Source organism: Schistocerca cancellata, chromosome 2 (assembly GCF_023864275.1).
Source record: "Schistocerca cancellata isolate TAMUIC-IGC-003103 chromosome 2, iqSchCanc2.1, whole genome shotgun sequence".
Classification (NCBI taxonomy): domain Eukaryota; kingdom Metazoa; phylum Arthropoda; class Insecta; order Orthoptera; family Acrididae; genus Schistocerca; species Schistocerca cancellata.
The window spans coordinates 108,018,713-108,035,080 of record NC_064627.1 but is presented as its reverse complement, the minus strand read 5'-3'; the positions used below and the strand labels follow the sequence as shown (position 1 = coordinate 108,035,080).

Genomic DNA, 16,368 nt, shown 5'->3' with positions numbered 1-16,368 from the left:
GACTATGCAGATCTTGTTTCTACACATCATAGCGGAAAATAAGGTTTCATGGCTGTCAGGGTCATGGACCTAAAGTTAGTTAGTTACTTAATTACTCGATACTGGCTGCCCTCGGGAGATTCCTTGCGAGAAAGGAAAGCCGACTCATTTACTGTGGGAATTGCACTGCTTTCATAGATGCAAATAATAAAATTAAACATTTTTTTCTGTAAGGATTTTACTGCTCCAAATGTGGCGAACAGTTCGATCTTTTCCAGTACCAGTTGGAATGTTATCTAACGCATACCCTTCACTTTGATGGACTGAGGGAAGTAGGAGTCAAATCAATGAGGTCATATCTCAAACACCTCACTAGCCATCGACAGATACGTACATGCTTAAATACAAGGCCATTGTGCACTGCCTCTGATGACATAGATTCCCCTCTGCTCACAGTCAATGGTTTTTTCTCGTCAGGCAGCCCCTTTCTGCCCCTCTTGAACCACCTGTCCCTGGGATTCCCAGAAACAAGTGGGACAGGTGGCAACTTGTACAACAGCTCTAGTCAGTCCCTTTTCAAGGAGTTGGCCCATGGAAACCAGCATCATACTTTCCTCCCATGGCATACAGGCTGAGTCTTATTGACCTTACTGTTAATGAGCACAATGAGAGGCATATAACGAAACTGTGTCCCTTCTGTAAGCAGATAAACAGTTATCTGTTGTCCCCCAATTTGTGTGGCAGTACTCAATGTACGCATTTCCAAATTTCTATTAACAGCAAACAGATCTTAGCTCACTAATTTAACTTAAGAACAAGCTAATGTATTCTTGTGAACTGACTTATGTCAATAGGAATTATTTATCTACATTACAGTCCACCTTCACTGCAAGTTCTTTTCTACTTTCATATGCATTAATATTGTGTACAGTAATATATTTTTGGTTTGTCGTTTTTGTTGTCCATGGTTCTGAATTTACATATTTGGTGGGTTATTGTGTTTCACTTAATGCTCATGTCAACCTTCCAGCTGTTGGCAGTTACAGTGTTAGATGATATTACTATTTCTATGCTGAATTTTTCTCATATGCTGGTACTATTGATACTTGTGTAAATATTTTGTTGTTTTTGTCATATTACATCACCTTTATTTGTTGTTACACCAACTTTTCTGTAAAGGTTTATGCAACTACCACTCATGAGCTGGCCTGTCTGTAACATTAATTATTTTCACTCGTAATATTTACATTTAACTGATGAAATGAGCAGATTCGTTTTAGAGTGAGAATATGTTCTCTCACTCCCCTTTTACCACTTCTAGTAACATCTAGTATTATATTTTGTAACTGGTCAGTTGGTACTGTCCAATACCAGTTGCTCCCTTTTAGGAACATCATAACTCTAATTGTGTGCTACTACATGGAGCAGTCTACCCTTTTGTTCAAGTAAGGCACATATTTCAGAGAGGCTGCAGTGAGCAGATGGGTGTCTCTGTGCAAGTAGCTTAGGACTATCACAGTGAGCAGATATATTGTTTAGCACCATTTTAGCACATTTATGGGGAAGCCGCAACTGTGATTGTTCTATAAATTACATCCCATTCTTGCAGATCATCTGAGTGGTAATAAGGGTATGGCTGTGTGTCCTCTCACTGTATATACTCAGAAAGTAAATGTACAACTGAAGGTGCCAAAAATGTCTGGAAGAAAAGCTTGTGATCAAACACATTACGTCTGCTCAGTGGGAGCATATGTTTTACCATTAGGAAAGCTGCTTAGTAAAGATTTTCATTGATTTACTAAGTAGCAATTTTCCATATGGTGCAGAACAGACCAGTTGTTCAAATTCTTCAGGATAATATGATGCCATTACAGCATTATTCAAAATAATATGCTATTAGGTGCAGTGAATAACAAGCAGCAAATGTGCATTGTCAAACATACAAGATTGCACCTATCATGATACAATGCTTCCAGTTGTTGGTGACCAGTTTGTCAGTGTGTTAAATGGACCACATATATGGACAACTAGTAAACTCTTACTCTGCATGGAAATCAAGGTACTACTGCACTGTGGCTTCAGAACATGTAAGATTTCCTTACAGTCACACTGCAATATTATTTTGTTTAATATCTTGTTCACAGACAAAGTCATGTATGATTTGTCCATTGGTAATTGGTTTCAAAACTATGGGTATGGTCATATGTTATAATTGATCTCTGTTCTGCCTGCTGTCCTATGGCCAATATAAATGTGCAAAATTTGTCTTCTTTTGAGTTACTGTGTGTGTGTGTGTGTGTGTGTGTGTGTGTGTTTATCACATTAAAAAATACTCCATGCTACAGAGAAATGGATGATCTACTACTGCAGTAGAAAAAAAGTCTTACACAGTTTCGTTTGTTTATGCATATTGCTGATTGTCTTATATCCATTACATAACAAAGCTGCCAAGCAATTCTTATGATAAAAAATCCAAACTTCAAGTATTTGACAGTAAATATAACTGTATTTATAAATGTAATCAAAAGTTTTAATTTACACCACCCATTATCTGGAAGTACGTAATTATGAGCAATAACTAATATTGCAAATCTGAGGATCTAATTTGGCCATTAATTTTTTTGACACTTCTGTTTCATCCAGACAACAGGAATAGTTACTGAAAGGAGTAGGTGTCATAAAGTAACGCTCTTAGGTATGTTGTTGAGGTGAATTAAAAAATCACATAAATACAGATAATTCTAAGTACAATAATTTAATAAATCCTTTTTGCCTTGCTTTGTACAGACTCATCTTACAACTTTATGTCAATGGCTTAATCTTACATATTACATATATCAAACTTTCACACAACTTCTACTGCAGAATTTTCATTTTTACTTCAGTTATTAACACAAACACCACTTTTTCAAAATATACTTCAATCAGTCAGTTATCTTTACATGTTTGTGCAAACATAATTTTGACTAGCTCTGAATACTGTTCCATGACAGAATAAACATAAGCAGCTAAAAATTAAGCAATTTGTAATGTGGGATGCCAGAATGAAACCAGCTGTTACTAACAAGAAGGATAGAAATGTACTGTGCATAGAAGTAGACTGTTAGATTAAATAAAATTATATTTCTAGTTCTTAAGTACTGGATGCAGCTACTCAGCATAAAATAACTGTACAAAGAACAAAGTAGTTTTTACATTTCCTTTTGAAATAAGAGTCGAAAATAATACTTTCATGTTAGATGAAATGTTCACAATTTTTTATAGTGTTGTTACATTGACCTTGAACAGTATTAATCAAATGAAGATTTGCAGATCAGTAAATGAGGACTGGGGCTAACTGATTTCTGATAAAGTGATTAAAATTAATTCCAGCATACTTATAATGTTTTCATTTTAAGTAGTATTCTTTTAAAAGATGGCAAGAAATGTCTCTCATAAGCTTATGTCTCTGTAAAGAGTCTGGCAGTATGGTTTGAAAGTGGTATAATCTCAAAAACTTACAGGTTAGCTAACATCATGTTGTGATGCTTACATCTACTCTTCACATTTATGATTTTAATTTCAAAATTTCTTTACTTTTAAAGACTATGTACATTGTTTATTTTCATTTTACAACATGAGGTCTTTGTAAAATTGGAACTGTTGCATTCTGTACACTCAGCTAAACAAATTTATCCTTGTAGTAATCAGTCATAGAAAGGAGCATCCATCATTGATATCCATTATACAAAAGTAAAATAATAAGCAAGGAATTAACAGAACAACATAGTGGAATAATTCTGTATTGAAATCTAACATACTAGTCCTTCTCCTTTATAAGATAAATGTTGCATTGTTAGTTAAGGGGCATGATTATATCACTGTATCCACATCAGCCACAGAAAATTCTTAAATACACTAAGTACAACCATTATGGATCCGTACAGGAACTGGATGAATTCTTCTGATAGTATGTCCCATCAGTTTCATCAATACTCCATACCAACATGTCTCAAAAAATTCTGTTTCTCTTTGTCAGCTCTGTCACAGTGGTGCACATGAAATAAAATGAAAATCTGCCATGTGACTAGTTTCTATTGGGTTATACGCATCTACCGCACATGCACACACATACAAAATAACTGCCATCATTTCAGTTTTAATAGTAGAAAATATTTCAATCAACTATAATATTAGCAATGGGTATATATGTACGTCCCCTTAAAAAGTGAAAACAATTTCTCATCACTTTTCTACTTATACTTTATAAAAGGGGTATATAAGAATAAAAAAGTGAAAGAACAATTTTCCTCCACAATTTTTCATGATAAATAAATTCTACTGTATGATTAGAAATATCAAATCACTAGTAAATACCAGGTAGTCAATTATATCAAAATACGTATAAAAGATTTACTGGGAAGAGATAATTTAAGAAATATCTGTGATCATGCATTAAGCTCAAATACACATTCCTGTTGTGAGCAAATTTCATAGGTATCTTCAGAAATAAATGTCATTATTAGCAGCAATTGAAACCACTACAAAAATATTAACATAACTTATTAAATTTTCGTGAAAATTACAAAATAATTCTTCAGTGGCTAATATCAAAAAACCTGCTGAACATATAAAAAATTATATTACATTTCATTTACATGTATCATAATATCAGTTTACCTGTACCCAGCTAAGGTAACATTACCTTCAAATAAGGAAACTTTTCACTGCAAAACCTTAGCAACTGCAAATAAACAAAATGTATATGAAATGCTGCAACACTGTCTGTTTCGAGTTAATGTGACAGTACGTTTGAACAGTTTTTGGATTTTATATGCCCAGATTTATTCATTTTTGGTACTTCGTTTTCTGGCCATGTTATTTTTAAAATGGTATTTACCATTCTCAAATGCAAATCAACGAATGTAAAGCATACATTGGCAATTTTAAAATATTAAAATGCCTTGAAAACAACAGAAATGTTTTTTCTTTTATGGGTGAAAACATTAGTTGGAAGTGAATTCAGATTTTCGGTTAGATATAATAGAGACTACCTAGAATAGAAAGATAACCCATGTCTGTCACAGGTCATGACGGAAGGAGGACGCAGAGTAGCCTTCACGTTAAAGGCTGAGTTGTTTCCCATTAATAAAACTCGCGAAATGAAATTGGTAGCGTTCTGTAAATCCAGTAAGGTGTACGTGATTTTGTAGTCTCTTTGTTGCATAAGTCCATGGTCGACACATATCAAAAATGGTGCTACCTGATACCGACACCATTCAACTAAATTTGCTACAAGAATGGCCACTGTAGAACTACGACCGTTGTTTTATACTGTTACTTCTTACGCTCTCGAATGCAGTACACTTTTTGACATTAATTTGTTACATATACACAGATAGGACCCTTGCAATAGGAGGAGAACGTATTCTGAAATGGTCTTTATGTTGGACAGGCGATGCACCTTGTTACACAGTTCAAACTCTCAACGGCAGTGATCGAGGAGCTTCTTGCCTTCATCATACGATGTAACGAGCTCCAGTCAATGAGCCCAAGTAGCTGCTCAGGATGCACTGCAGTAACGCACACTCCTACAGGTGCCGGAAAATGGCTTCCATCGGCAGTCGCTGACCCACGTCAGCCGCAACGCAGAGCTGATGGTAGTCTACTTTGTTGCGAAGTTGTGCAAGATGAGAGGCTGGTCATCCCGCTCCTGACCTGGAGAGCCGCTCATGTAACCAGGCGACGGCGATTCGGACTTCTCTGGCACCGGCGTGATGTTGGCGTACTGCCCGCCGATGGTGCGAAGCGGATGGCCAGCTTTATCGCCCTGCTGCAAACACAGATCGAAGTGGGTAAGCTTACTACCAGTGCACCTTCCGTATTAAGACGACACTAAGAACTTCAATAGGATGATGATTATGGTCGAAATGGTGGCAATAGTAACAGTGGTGATAATGAAAATGCTGGTGGCTATGGTATTTCTAACAGAGAATACAGTGGTATTTAGTCATGTTTGGTAAAATGTTGATGTATTATTAATTATTGTTACACAAAAAGATTATTCGACTGCACTATGCAAATACACATTCGAGACAAGTATGAAAACTCTGAACATAGCTGCTAAGGTTCAGTGATCGTGTCAGAATTATATTAGAACAAATAAGCCCTCGGTCACGAATACTAAGTCAAAATTGACCAGGTTTCGACGCTACTATGAGCGTCGTCTTCAGAATTAGTCTAACTGTTCTAAAACATATTAAGTATATAAAATATTGATAAAATTAAAGTGTGTAATGACTGGAAAAAGATGCAGTACTTACAAGTCACATATTAAAAAAGATCTAAGCCGGAAAGGCGACGTCATCTCGTACTTTAGTGAACAAGGGTTGCAACAAGACTGAGGTGCCCACGTTAGAAAGTGTGGGCAAGTAAACATGGTGTTGCTACGAGCGCCTGCGGCTACTAGATGGCGCTCGTAGCCACACCATGTTTACTTGCCCACACTATCTAACGTGGGCACCTCAGTCTTGTTGCAACCCTTGTTCACTAAAGTACGAGAAGCCCTTAGCGGCTCGCCATCTTACTTACAACTATTCATTACGTCGCCTTTCCGGCTTAGATCTTTTTTAATATGTGACTTGTAAGTACTGCATCTTTTTCCAGTCAGTACAAACTTTAATTTTATTAATGTATTATATACTTAATATGTTTTAGAACAGTTAGTCTTATTCTGAAGACGGCGCTCATAGTAGCGTCGAAACCTGGTCAATTTTGACTTAATATTTGTGACCGAGGGCTTATTTGTTCTAATACAAGTATGAAAGTTCACAATAATACAACAATTTAGTTGCTGGTAGGTACATCAACACAAATTCTACCACACGCCCTGGCTGTTCACTATGATGAGAAAGGGTAATCTGGCCACACTGCAAACGTACTGGAAGAGAGTAAGCTTATCCACTATGGATATCGTATAGCTCATGATAACTGCAGCCTGTCACTTCGTTTATTTGCATGAACTAGCTATACAACCATTTCAGAGTCATTATTAGATGGCGTGTGCCTAAATTACGTCTCTATTTTCGTAGCGTAATGCTGGATACTGGCTCCTTGACAAGAACATATGCAACGTTCTAAAGTGTCCACATCAGTAACAGTTATGTCACGTTACGTCGAGAAACGAATTTCTTCACTTACTGCAGCAATGAAAGCTTGTGGATGCACATTAACTATAATGCCATCCATACTGAAGCAGTAACTACAGAAATTCGTTAGCCGCGCGGGGTAGCCAAGCGGTGTTGGGCACCTTGCCACAATTCGCGCGGCTCCCCCCATCGGAGGTTCGAGTAGTCAAAAAAAAAAAAAAAAGAAAAGGTTCAAATGGCTCTGAGCACTATGGGACTTAACATCTGAAGTCATCAGTCCCCTAGACCTTAGAACTATTTAAACCTAACTAACCTAAGGACATCACACACATCCATTCCCGAGGCAGGATTGGAACCTGCGACGGTAGCAGTCGCGCGGTTCCGGACTGAAGCGCCTAGAACCGTTCAGCCACAACGGCCGGCTTCCAGTAATCCCTCGGGCAAGGGTGTGTGTGTTGTCCTTAGCGTAAGTTAAAGTTATATTAAGTAGTGTGTAAATGTAGTGACCGATGAACTGAGCAGTTTGGTCGCATAGGAACTCACCACCAACCAACAAACAGAAATTCATCTCCGACACAGATTATCACGTAAATATCACTCAAGGCGATATATTGAAATCTTTCATATCTTCTTGTCAAAGAGCCAGTACAAAGAAGTTTACTACAAATGTAACTCCTGAAAGCCCACCTGAGCGTGAACGTGAAAAGTTTCGAAAACAAGTTTATAGAAATAATTATCTGAAATGTGAGTAGCCTCAATTCTTCAAGCTTTTTGCTTCGCACGTTCTTCTTTGCTAATGAAAAGTCATCGCATCTGTCCTGTTTTTTACATGCTTTTACTAAATTCACATGTGTATCTGTCGTGCAATATTTTTGGTCAACATTTATTTCAATTTTACTTTAACCCCAGTTATCCAATCGAACTGAAATTCTGTTCCGTTAACTGTTGGAGACAGTGAAGTATCACAGTTACTTTCCGTGGAAATTTAAGGTCACAGCTCCATATTGTCGACGAACTTTAATATCTGCTGTCAGATTTTACTAAAAGTCGATAGCCCACAGTTATCAGAGCCACCGATAACGAACTGCTAAGCGTGTGAAGATAAAAATTCATTACATATTATCTTTTCAGTTTTTCATTGCGGTTTCCTTCGTTGATTTACTTGAAATTACTTACAATCAGTTTACTGATATGTTATTAAGAGCTAAGTTATTAAGAGTAACCTTACTGCACACCCAATTATTTACATTTCTAACGAGAATTGCACAGCTACGCCTCTCCATGAAAGGCCTTTGCGTCTCCGTGGTACGAGCACCTGTGCACTAAATCATAGTATTTGATAGAATTTTAATATTATGCAGGTGGAAGATTAAACTCACACTCTCTTGCCATAAAATACAACGTACTATAGTTACTGACAGATATCATTGCTGGAGTGCAAAGATTATTGTCACTGGAGAAAGCGTTACAGAGAAATTATTGAATGAAAGTCTAAGTAACTGTTAAAAGGTAGAACACTGACCGAAACCTCCTATCACTAAGCACAAGAGTAAGTCACTGTACCTCCCAGTAACACGTGGCCTTACCATACAACAACAAAGTTGCTAATACTGTGATTACGATATAATCTTACTCGCATCGTTCGAGTCCAATGTGTCACCGTATTCAATACACTACAACAAAATTCCGCCGTTTTTTCTTCAGAAAGATATGCAATACTGAATTTTCCAATTTTTTCCTTGTTGGTTTCATTTTTCTCTAGAGTGTATGTGAATCACAGCAGGAAAGCTAATTCTTTCCTCAGTAACACTAGATTGCTCCAATAGTTTCAGGGTTCGACAGAACCCTGCCTTGTTACAGTAACTGATCTTGTGAAGAAGAAAGGAAGGAAGATTAGGAGTTATCGTCCTGTCAACTGATTTTGGAGTTAAATCTTAGAAACACAGTAAGGGATAACTGAGCTGACCAGAAAGCACCTCCATCCCCCCATCCCCCTGCCACCACAGGGTAATCATAAAATGACAGTACTGAAGTTACATTTGCATTGCATTCGTTTCTCGAAAAATTTCAGATGTGAAGCGTATAGACTTGCCTACGGACCAATAGTGAAGGAGGATTACTCACGTTTTGGGGGTTACGACCTGTGGGGAGTAAATGGATGTTTGAACTACGACATAATCTCAGAAGGTTATATTACTACACGTAGCACACGAATGCATATGGACATTACCTTCATGTCACCGTCAAGTATCGACCGGTCGATTAGCTGATATTCCTTTCCAGACCTCGGCCTCAGCGTTGTTGTGGCTTGTCTTCCCAATCTAGAACAATAACAAAAGAATACGTATATTTGCCAGTTGGAAAACAGCGGAATAGCAACTGGTGAAGAGCAATGAAGTCATCACACTTACAGTAGAGCGTCCTGGACGTCAGAGGAGCTGTGAGAGGAGACCGACAGAGTCTCAATGTAGTCGGACATGTCAGATGTGCCACTGCTGGTACTGCGAGAGTCCATATAGGGCGCAACCACGGCGCTCTCGCCGCCCGGACTCTGGAAGCCTGCACACAGAAGAGTTCCATCATTACATCTGCTGAACAACAACTGGTATAATTTACGTATTACACAGTATAGTGATGTAAGGGCCATACAGTCGTTACGTAACTGATATGATTTCTTAAATTCGAGATTAATTCGTCACAAACTACAGCTGAAATCTTTAACCCGTCACTGGTGCGTAAAGAATGGCACGAAAACGAATTTTATGCGAGCACAACATTTTTGATGTACATCTGCATGGATACTCTGCAAATCAAATTTAAGTGCCTGGCAGAGGGTCCATCGAACCACCTTCACAATTCTTTATTATTCCAATCTCGTATACCGCGCGGAAAAAATGAACACCTGTATCTTTCCGTATGAACTCTGATTTCGCTTATTTTATGTTGGTGATCGTTCCTCTGTATGTAGGTCGGTGTCAATAAAATATTTTCGCATTCGGAGGAGAAAGTTGGTGATTGGAATTTCGTGAGAAGATTCCGTCGCAACGAAAAACGCCTTTCTTTTAATGATGTCCAGCCCAAATCCTGTATCATTTCTGTGACACTCTCTCCCATATTTCGCGATAATACAAAACGTGTTGCCTTTCTTTGAATTTTTCCGATGTACTCCGTCAGTCCTGTCTGGTAAGGATCTCACACCGCGCAGCAGGATTCTAAAAGTGGACATGCAAGCGTAGTGTAAGCAATCTCCTTAGTAGATCTGTTACATTTTGTAAGTGTCCTGCCAATAAAACGCATTCTTTGGTTAACCTTCCCCACAACATTTTCTGTGTGTTCCTTCCAATTTAAGTAGTTTGTAATTGTAATACCTAGGTATTTAGTTGAATTTACGGCTTTTAGATTACACTGATTTATCGTGTACCCGAAGTTTAACGAGTTCCTTTTAGCACTCATGTGGATGACCTCACACTTTTCGTTATTTAGGGTCAACTGCCCCGTTGCGCACCATTCAGATATCTTTTCTAAATCGTTTTGCAGTTTGCTTTGGTCTTCTGCGTCTGTTTAAATTTTGCATGTTTGTTTCGTTGTTTCTGCAAGAGTGTTCTAAACCGTTTTGTATACCAAGGAGGAACAGCTCCGTCAACTACATTACTACATAACTGTTAAAACTAATATTGGATACATTAATTAATTCTCTCTCTTTGTTGGACAGAAAACACATGTTCACTTTAATAGAATGGTGTAAGGTAATTTTCTGCAAATAGTGTCTTTTGGCAGCTACAACCTTTTCGCACTTTCCGGTAACGGATGCTCCACTCATTTAGTCAGTTTTGGAGATCTTATGTGTTGTTCAGTAAGGCCATGCTGCAGGGGCCGAAACAAATAACTGGAAGGGGCTATGCCTGGTGAATATGGCGCGGGAGGGGTAAGACATCCAGTCTTGCGAAATGTGGTTTGGCATTGTCAAGAAGCGGAACTCCTTTGTCACACCTCTGAGCACATTGGAGGTGTTTGTCTTTAACTGCAAGATTGAAAGTGAAAAATTGTGCTTACAACCGTTCAGCATTCACAGTTGCAGCAGCTCACGGTACACCACACCGAGTACGTCGCATTTTACCACTCACCTCAGAACCATCGTCTTTGAATCATCGAAAACAATCTCAGCACGCCGTTTCCGACAGAGCATGTTCTCCCTTATCTTTTAGTAGCAAACGACGAATTTCAGCAGAAGATATCTCGAGGCGAAAGCGGAAGAGTAACACTTCCCACACATGCTATTTTGTAGGTACAAAACATGACATGTTTGTGGCACTGAATAGGCATTTCCTTTTCACTCGACTCTGAAGGTATAAACTTTCTAGTGTTAAAATTGGTCTCGTGTCCATGTCCACTATGCTGAACTACAACAACTATAGCCCACTCCTTGTCAACAGTTAGAATTAATTTAAGCTTCCAATAAATTAACATTCTTTCACTGCACCATTAATGTGCAACTACAAGGCATATATATGCAATACAATCAGATAGGAAATCATTTTGCGTACGTTTCTCCAGCAAAAACGCTATAACTTACTTAATGACGCAGTACATTTGAAAGGAACAAAGATTCAGTATCATCAGAACATTCTACAGGAAGCTTTATCACCCTCAGCAGAGGAAAAGAAGAATTATGCACTATTCGACAATATCTTAACCATCTTTATTTTTCGAAGGACATTTTCATGGTACTAAAAGATTTCAACGATGAGCGGAAGATCCTGATAAAACACGTTTGGTAGCAGGGATGGAAATCAGTTACCATCAGACTAAAATAACGTGGATCAAATTTCAAACCTCTCCGAAGTGCGTTATGAGGTAAGGACGTGGGCACTGCTGATGGCCAGTTTCTTTGGCTTAATGTCAGTATTTCCACTGTGGAAAGCAGCTGTTCCTACGGCTATAAACGATGCGAGTAAATAATAGGTACTGGATGTATCTAACGTTATTCGAGCTTTTCGAGTGGAGATCACAACACAGCATATCCACAGGACACCTATGTGCAGCTATCGTTATCTTCCGGACTTCTGGAAACGTCTATTCATTGGTATGTATCATACGGGAACAGATCTCTCAGACAGTGGTCTGTAGTACGTAGAGTGAATACGGAACGAGTGATGACGAGACAGACTCAGAACAACAGGTGTGGCAATAAAAATAGTCACTGATCATACCAGAAGCTCTACAGCACTAGAGAATCGTAGCATTGTCAGACTGTCTCAGGTGAGACGGTACAGGCAGACAGTCACCACGAACTATCGGCAACAGATTACTGGAAACTGGAGTGAGATCTCGAGCTGCCATTCGTCGTTCACCACTTACACCACATCAAAGACTTGCATGGTGTAGAAGCAGAGTCAATTGAGACACTGAATAACATTCCCTGGTATTCAGAGAAGACCCACCAACTTCTGCAGTCATGATGATGAGAGGAGCTATTAGATATTACAAAGGGACTGATTTGTTAATTGGTGAATGGGGACTGTCAGTATATGGCAATAATAGTAGTTCTTGTTACCATACCTTTCATGAGCAGGATAAAAATGGTATTTTCCACGAGTAGAATGCGAGACCCCACACTGCAGTTCTCACCAGAGCATGTCTCGGATATGATTGGAAGACGCATATTTTCTTCTAGCGTCCAGCAAGCAATGTGATGAAACATGTAGTTGAAGTATGGCAAGATATTTCTCAAGATGACGTATGCAGGCTGTTTATCCCAAACAACAAACATAGGAATGTAATTGGGTTCAGGGGTGTCAGACATACTGATTTTGATGACGATGGACATCAGTTCCGGATGAAAGTTTAATCATCTAAGAACAGTTATGAACATCTATACAGAGTTTGATAAATACTGCAAAGCCCTTCATTATGTAACTATTTTCATTTCCTGTAAAACAACGACGTTGCATTCCTGACACTGCATTTCCTCGATTTGATAAACATCACAGACAGACGAAAAATACTAGAGACTTGGTTGAACGAAACTTTCGTAATCTTTCTTCTGGGGAAGCATTACTTTCTCCTCAGTATTCTCTGAATCAAACTCAGCCCGTGATAAACCTTCCTAGTTTCATGTGGTCGCTCGTTGCTTGAATGGTATTGGTAGAGACTTTATTACGTGGTAACACAAAGTGATTTACAAAGAATGGATGTGGATAAACTACTATGCGAGGATTTAAGACTAAAAACAGCCGACCAGTTGCAATGGATAAAGAAATCTTTACCTAGGTTTCGGCAGATTTAAATCTGTCTTCTTCAGAAGGCGGCAATTTTACATAAATATGGAATGATGTATCATCGTCGTTTTTACAAATATCTGCATAGATCCATTAGCCCAAATTAAAATATAGCCCTGAAAATAGGTTTGTCATGTAAATAAAAATTAGTACATGGATGTAGCAGAGCTTGATGTAGCAGAGCTTGAGTCGCTTGTGAGCTCTGCTACATCCATGTACTAATTTTTATTTACGTGACAAACCTATTTTCAGGTGTATATTTTAATTTGGGCTAATGGATCTATGCAGATATTTGTACAAACGACAATGATACATCATTCCATATTTATGTAAAATTGCCGCCTTCTGAAGAAGACAGATTTAAATCTGCCGAAACCTAGGTAAAGATTTCTTTATCCATTGCAACTGGTCGGGTGTTTTTAGTCTTATTACGTGGAACCGTTGCTGTTGCGCAGCTATGTTTAAAATACTGAAAAAAATGCGAGGATTTGTTAATTTGATGACAACAGAAAGCATAGTTACCTCTGGCTTTCGGACATACTGGCACTTCAGCCTCCGCCGAAGAAGACTTGGCTGGAACTTTAATCTTTTGGAACTGGAAGGTGATGTCTCTGAGAGGATCCACTGACTTGGATCTCCTCGGTAACGAGGAGTGCAAGCAGTTGGTGACATAGCCAGGATGCCTAGCTAAGCTGTACTGGTGCTTCTTCGCTGACACGGACGTCGTCAGGGGCAGCTCAAATTCGGAAAAGTCACCTCCTCCTTGTTTCAGAGAACCGGTGGAGACGCCAGAATCATTGGAGCTGGACGAGTCGCGGTTATTTCCGGACTTGCATGGGACGCTCGACGATCGCCGAATGTGGACTGAAGCTGGTACCGCAGTGTGAGACCCCTTGGGTTGTTCCGATATTGGCAGCTCGCAGTTGTTAATGCTGGGTCGGCGAGAGCTGGGCACGGATTCGTCGGAGCTCCCTGGCTGGCTTGCAGCAACTGCCTCTTCCTTTTGTCTGGATGAGGCGCCATCAGGTTGTGGAGTTTCTTTGTGAACATCACATGCCGATGAGACTTCACTCTCTGTAGTGGATATCATTTCAGTCTTTGGATCGCATTTATGGAACATAGCGTTCGCGCACACCCTCCTCACCGGAGCCGGTGACATCTTTGACTGAATAACGCTGTTCACGTCTTCTAGAGCTTCTGGGTTTCTCGAATCCGCGGAACTCGATCTTTTCCTGCAAACCACTTGGTGTGACCGCTCGTCGGATTCGGCAAGCCGCTGCTTTAGGTACGGGCTCATCATCATGGCTGCGCCAGGTACTCTGTGGTACTCCAACTCCGACCTCTTACAGCATTTGTCCGCAGACTGAGTTATTGGGCTGGCCAGACTGGGGATGCTAGCGGATTTTTCACTGGACAAGTTGCACATACCCCTCTGGTGCGCGCGCTTGAGCAGATCATTCTTTGCAGCAGTGGCCCCGCTAGGTACTGGAGACATCGGGAGATAACCCGGATGGTTTCTACCTGCTGATCCGGTGCTCGGTCCCGCTGAACCGTTCTTTGCAGGTTCCATCATCAGGTAATCGTCTTGCGCGTTGGCACTTGCTGCTTCTGCACTCTCGGTCAGTGCTGAAATACGGCAGTCTCCGTCACTTCCCGCACTCATTGGGCCGGACAGAAAAGCGTGACACTCGTGGCCACATTTACTGCACACCATGATCTCGTGAGTGCCGTAGTGTGTCCCGAATTCCCCCGAGGAGGGCTCTTCACACTTCTGTGAACATGTGGCGCCAGACATTCCACTATCTGAGGCGTCCTGATTCATACCTGCCCTCATCAGCACGTCTTTGGCATTCTCGTAGTACTCTAGTGAGTGGGCGAAGTCAATATTTTCGTAATTCGTATCCATCTGGCAGAATTCGTCTCCAGTTGTCTGTTGTTCGCCAGTAGTAGAACACTTCGAACTCTCTCCCTCTATATCGACATTCACGTAGTTCGACTGGGAAGAATTCTGTTCTGCGTCTTCCGCTGTCACTCTGGGACATGTACAAGGTCCCTGGCTGCAGGATGGTAAGTGTTTCCTGCTCTTCTTGGACTTATCCACAGTCGCGTAGATAGCTATCTCCCCGCTCGTGTTGACAACTGGCATCTTGCCCTCGCCACTCAGTTTCACCTTCTGGATAGGAACACCGGTGTTCTCAATGCCGTTGCCACGCCTGCAGTAGGGCAACATCATTAGGTTCTCCGCCCAACACATCACTTTCTGGCAAGGGCAGTTGGCAGGAGCGCTCTCTGACGGATCTTCGTGTTCCATGACGAGTTTGGTCGTCTCGACCAAAGACGTGACCAGGACAGACTTCTTAGACAGCTTGATGACGCACCCACAGGGCTTCCGCAAAGTTTTCACACTGGGCGGCACGTCGTAGTTGCCGTACTGGTTCGTGGTGATCTCCATTTCAGTCGTCGAGGCCAGGGAATCTTTGATGCTCTTCGGAGTGTCGTAATACTCTTCTGTGGTACTTGTGCTTAGTGACGATCTGTTCAGGGTATCACTTTGTCTCGTATCTTCTTTCGGCTCCTACGAAAAGCAAATAAAACAGAGCACGTTAAAAACTTACTTCTGTACATACATAAAGAATAGGAGATATTATGCTTCAATATGGTTTTGTATACTAAAACAATATATTTTCGTCCAGAGAACGAACAACTGAGTAAACATTTTTTAGGTTCTGAGCTGTATCATAATTAATATTTTAATGTGTATCCGAATAAGTAATGGTCTGTGTGATGTCACCGCCAGACACCACACTTGCTAGGTGGTAGTCTTTAAATCGGCCGCGGTCCGTTAGTATACGTAGAACCCGCGTGTCGCCACTATCAGTGATTGCAGACCGAGCGCCGCCACACGGCAGGTCTAGTCTGGAGAGACTCCCTAGCACTCGCCCAGTTGTACAGCCGACTTTGCTAGCGATGGTTTACTGCCTGCA

At 40.3% G+C, this 16,368-nt stretch overlaps 1 protein-coding gene across 1 annotated transcript in view; it reads right to left on the bottom strand.

Annotated features, from left to right (window-relative positions):
- Nucleotides 1-2,718: 2,718 nt before the first annotated feature.
- LOC126151301 (uncharacterized) overlaps nt 2,719-16,368 on the bottom strand; it is a 51,765-nt gene continuing 38,115 nt past the window's right edge. The window contains exons 8-11 of the mRNA XM_049915932.1: nt 13,907-15,959; nt 9,518-9,665; nt 9,337-9,427; nt 2,719-5,791 (exon numbers count right to left, since the gene is read on the bottom strand). Coding sequence (XP_049771889.1) covers nt 5,624-5,791; nt 9,337-9,427; nt 9,518-9,665; nt 13,907-15,959 — 2,460 coding nt within the window. The 3' untranslated portion in view covers nt 2,719-5,623. The remainder of the gene's footprint in view (nt 5,792-9,336; nt 9,428-9,517; nt 9,666-13,906; nt 15,960-16,368) is intronic.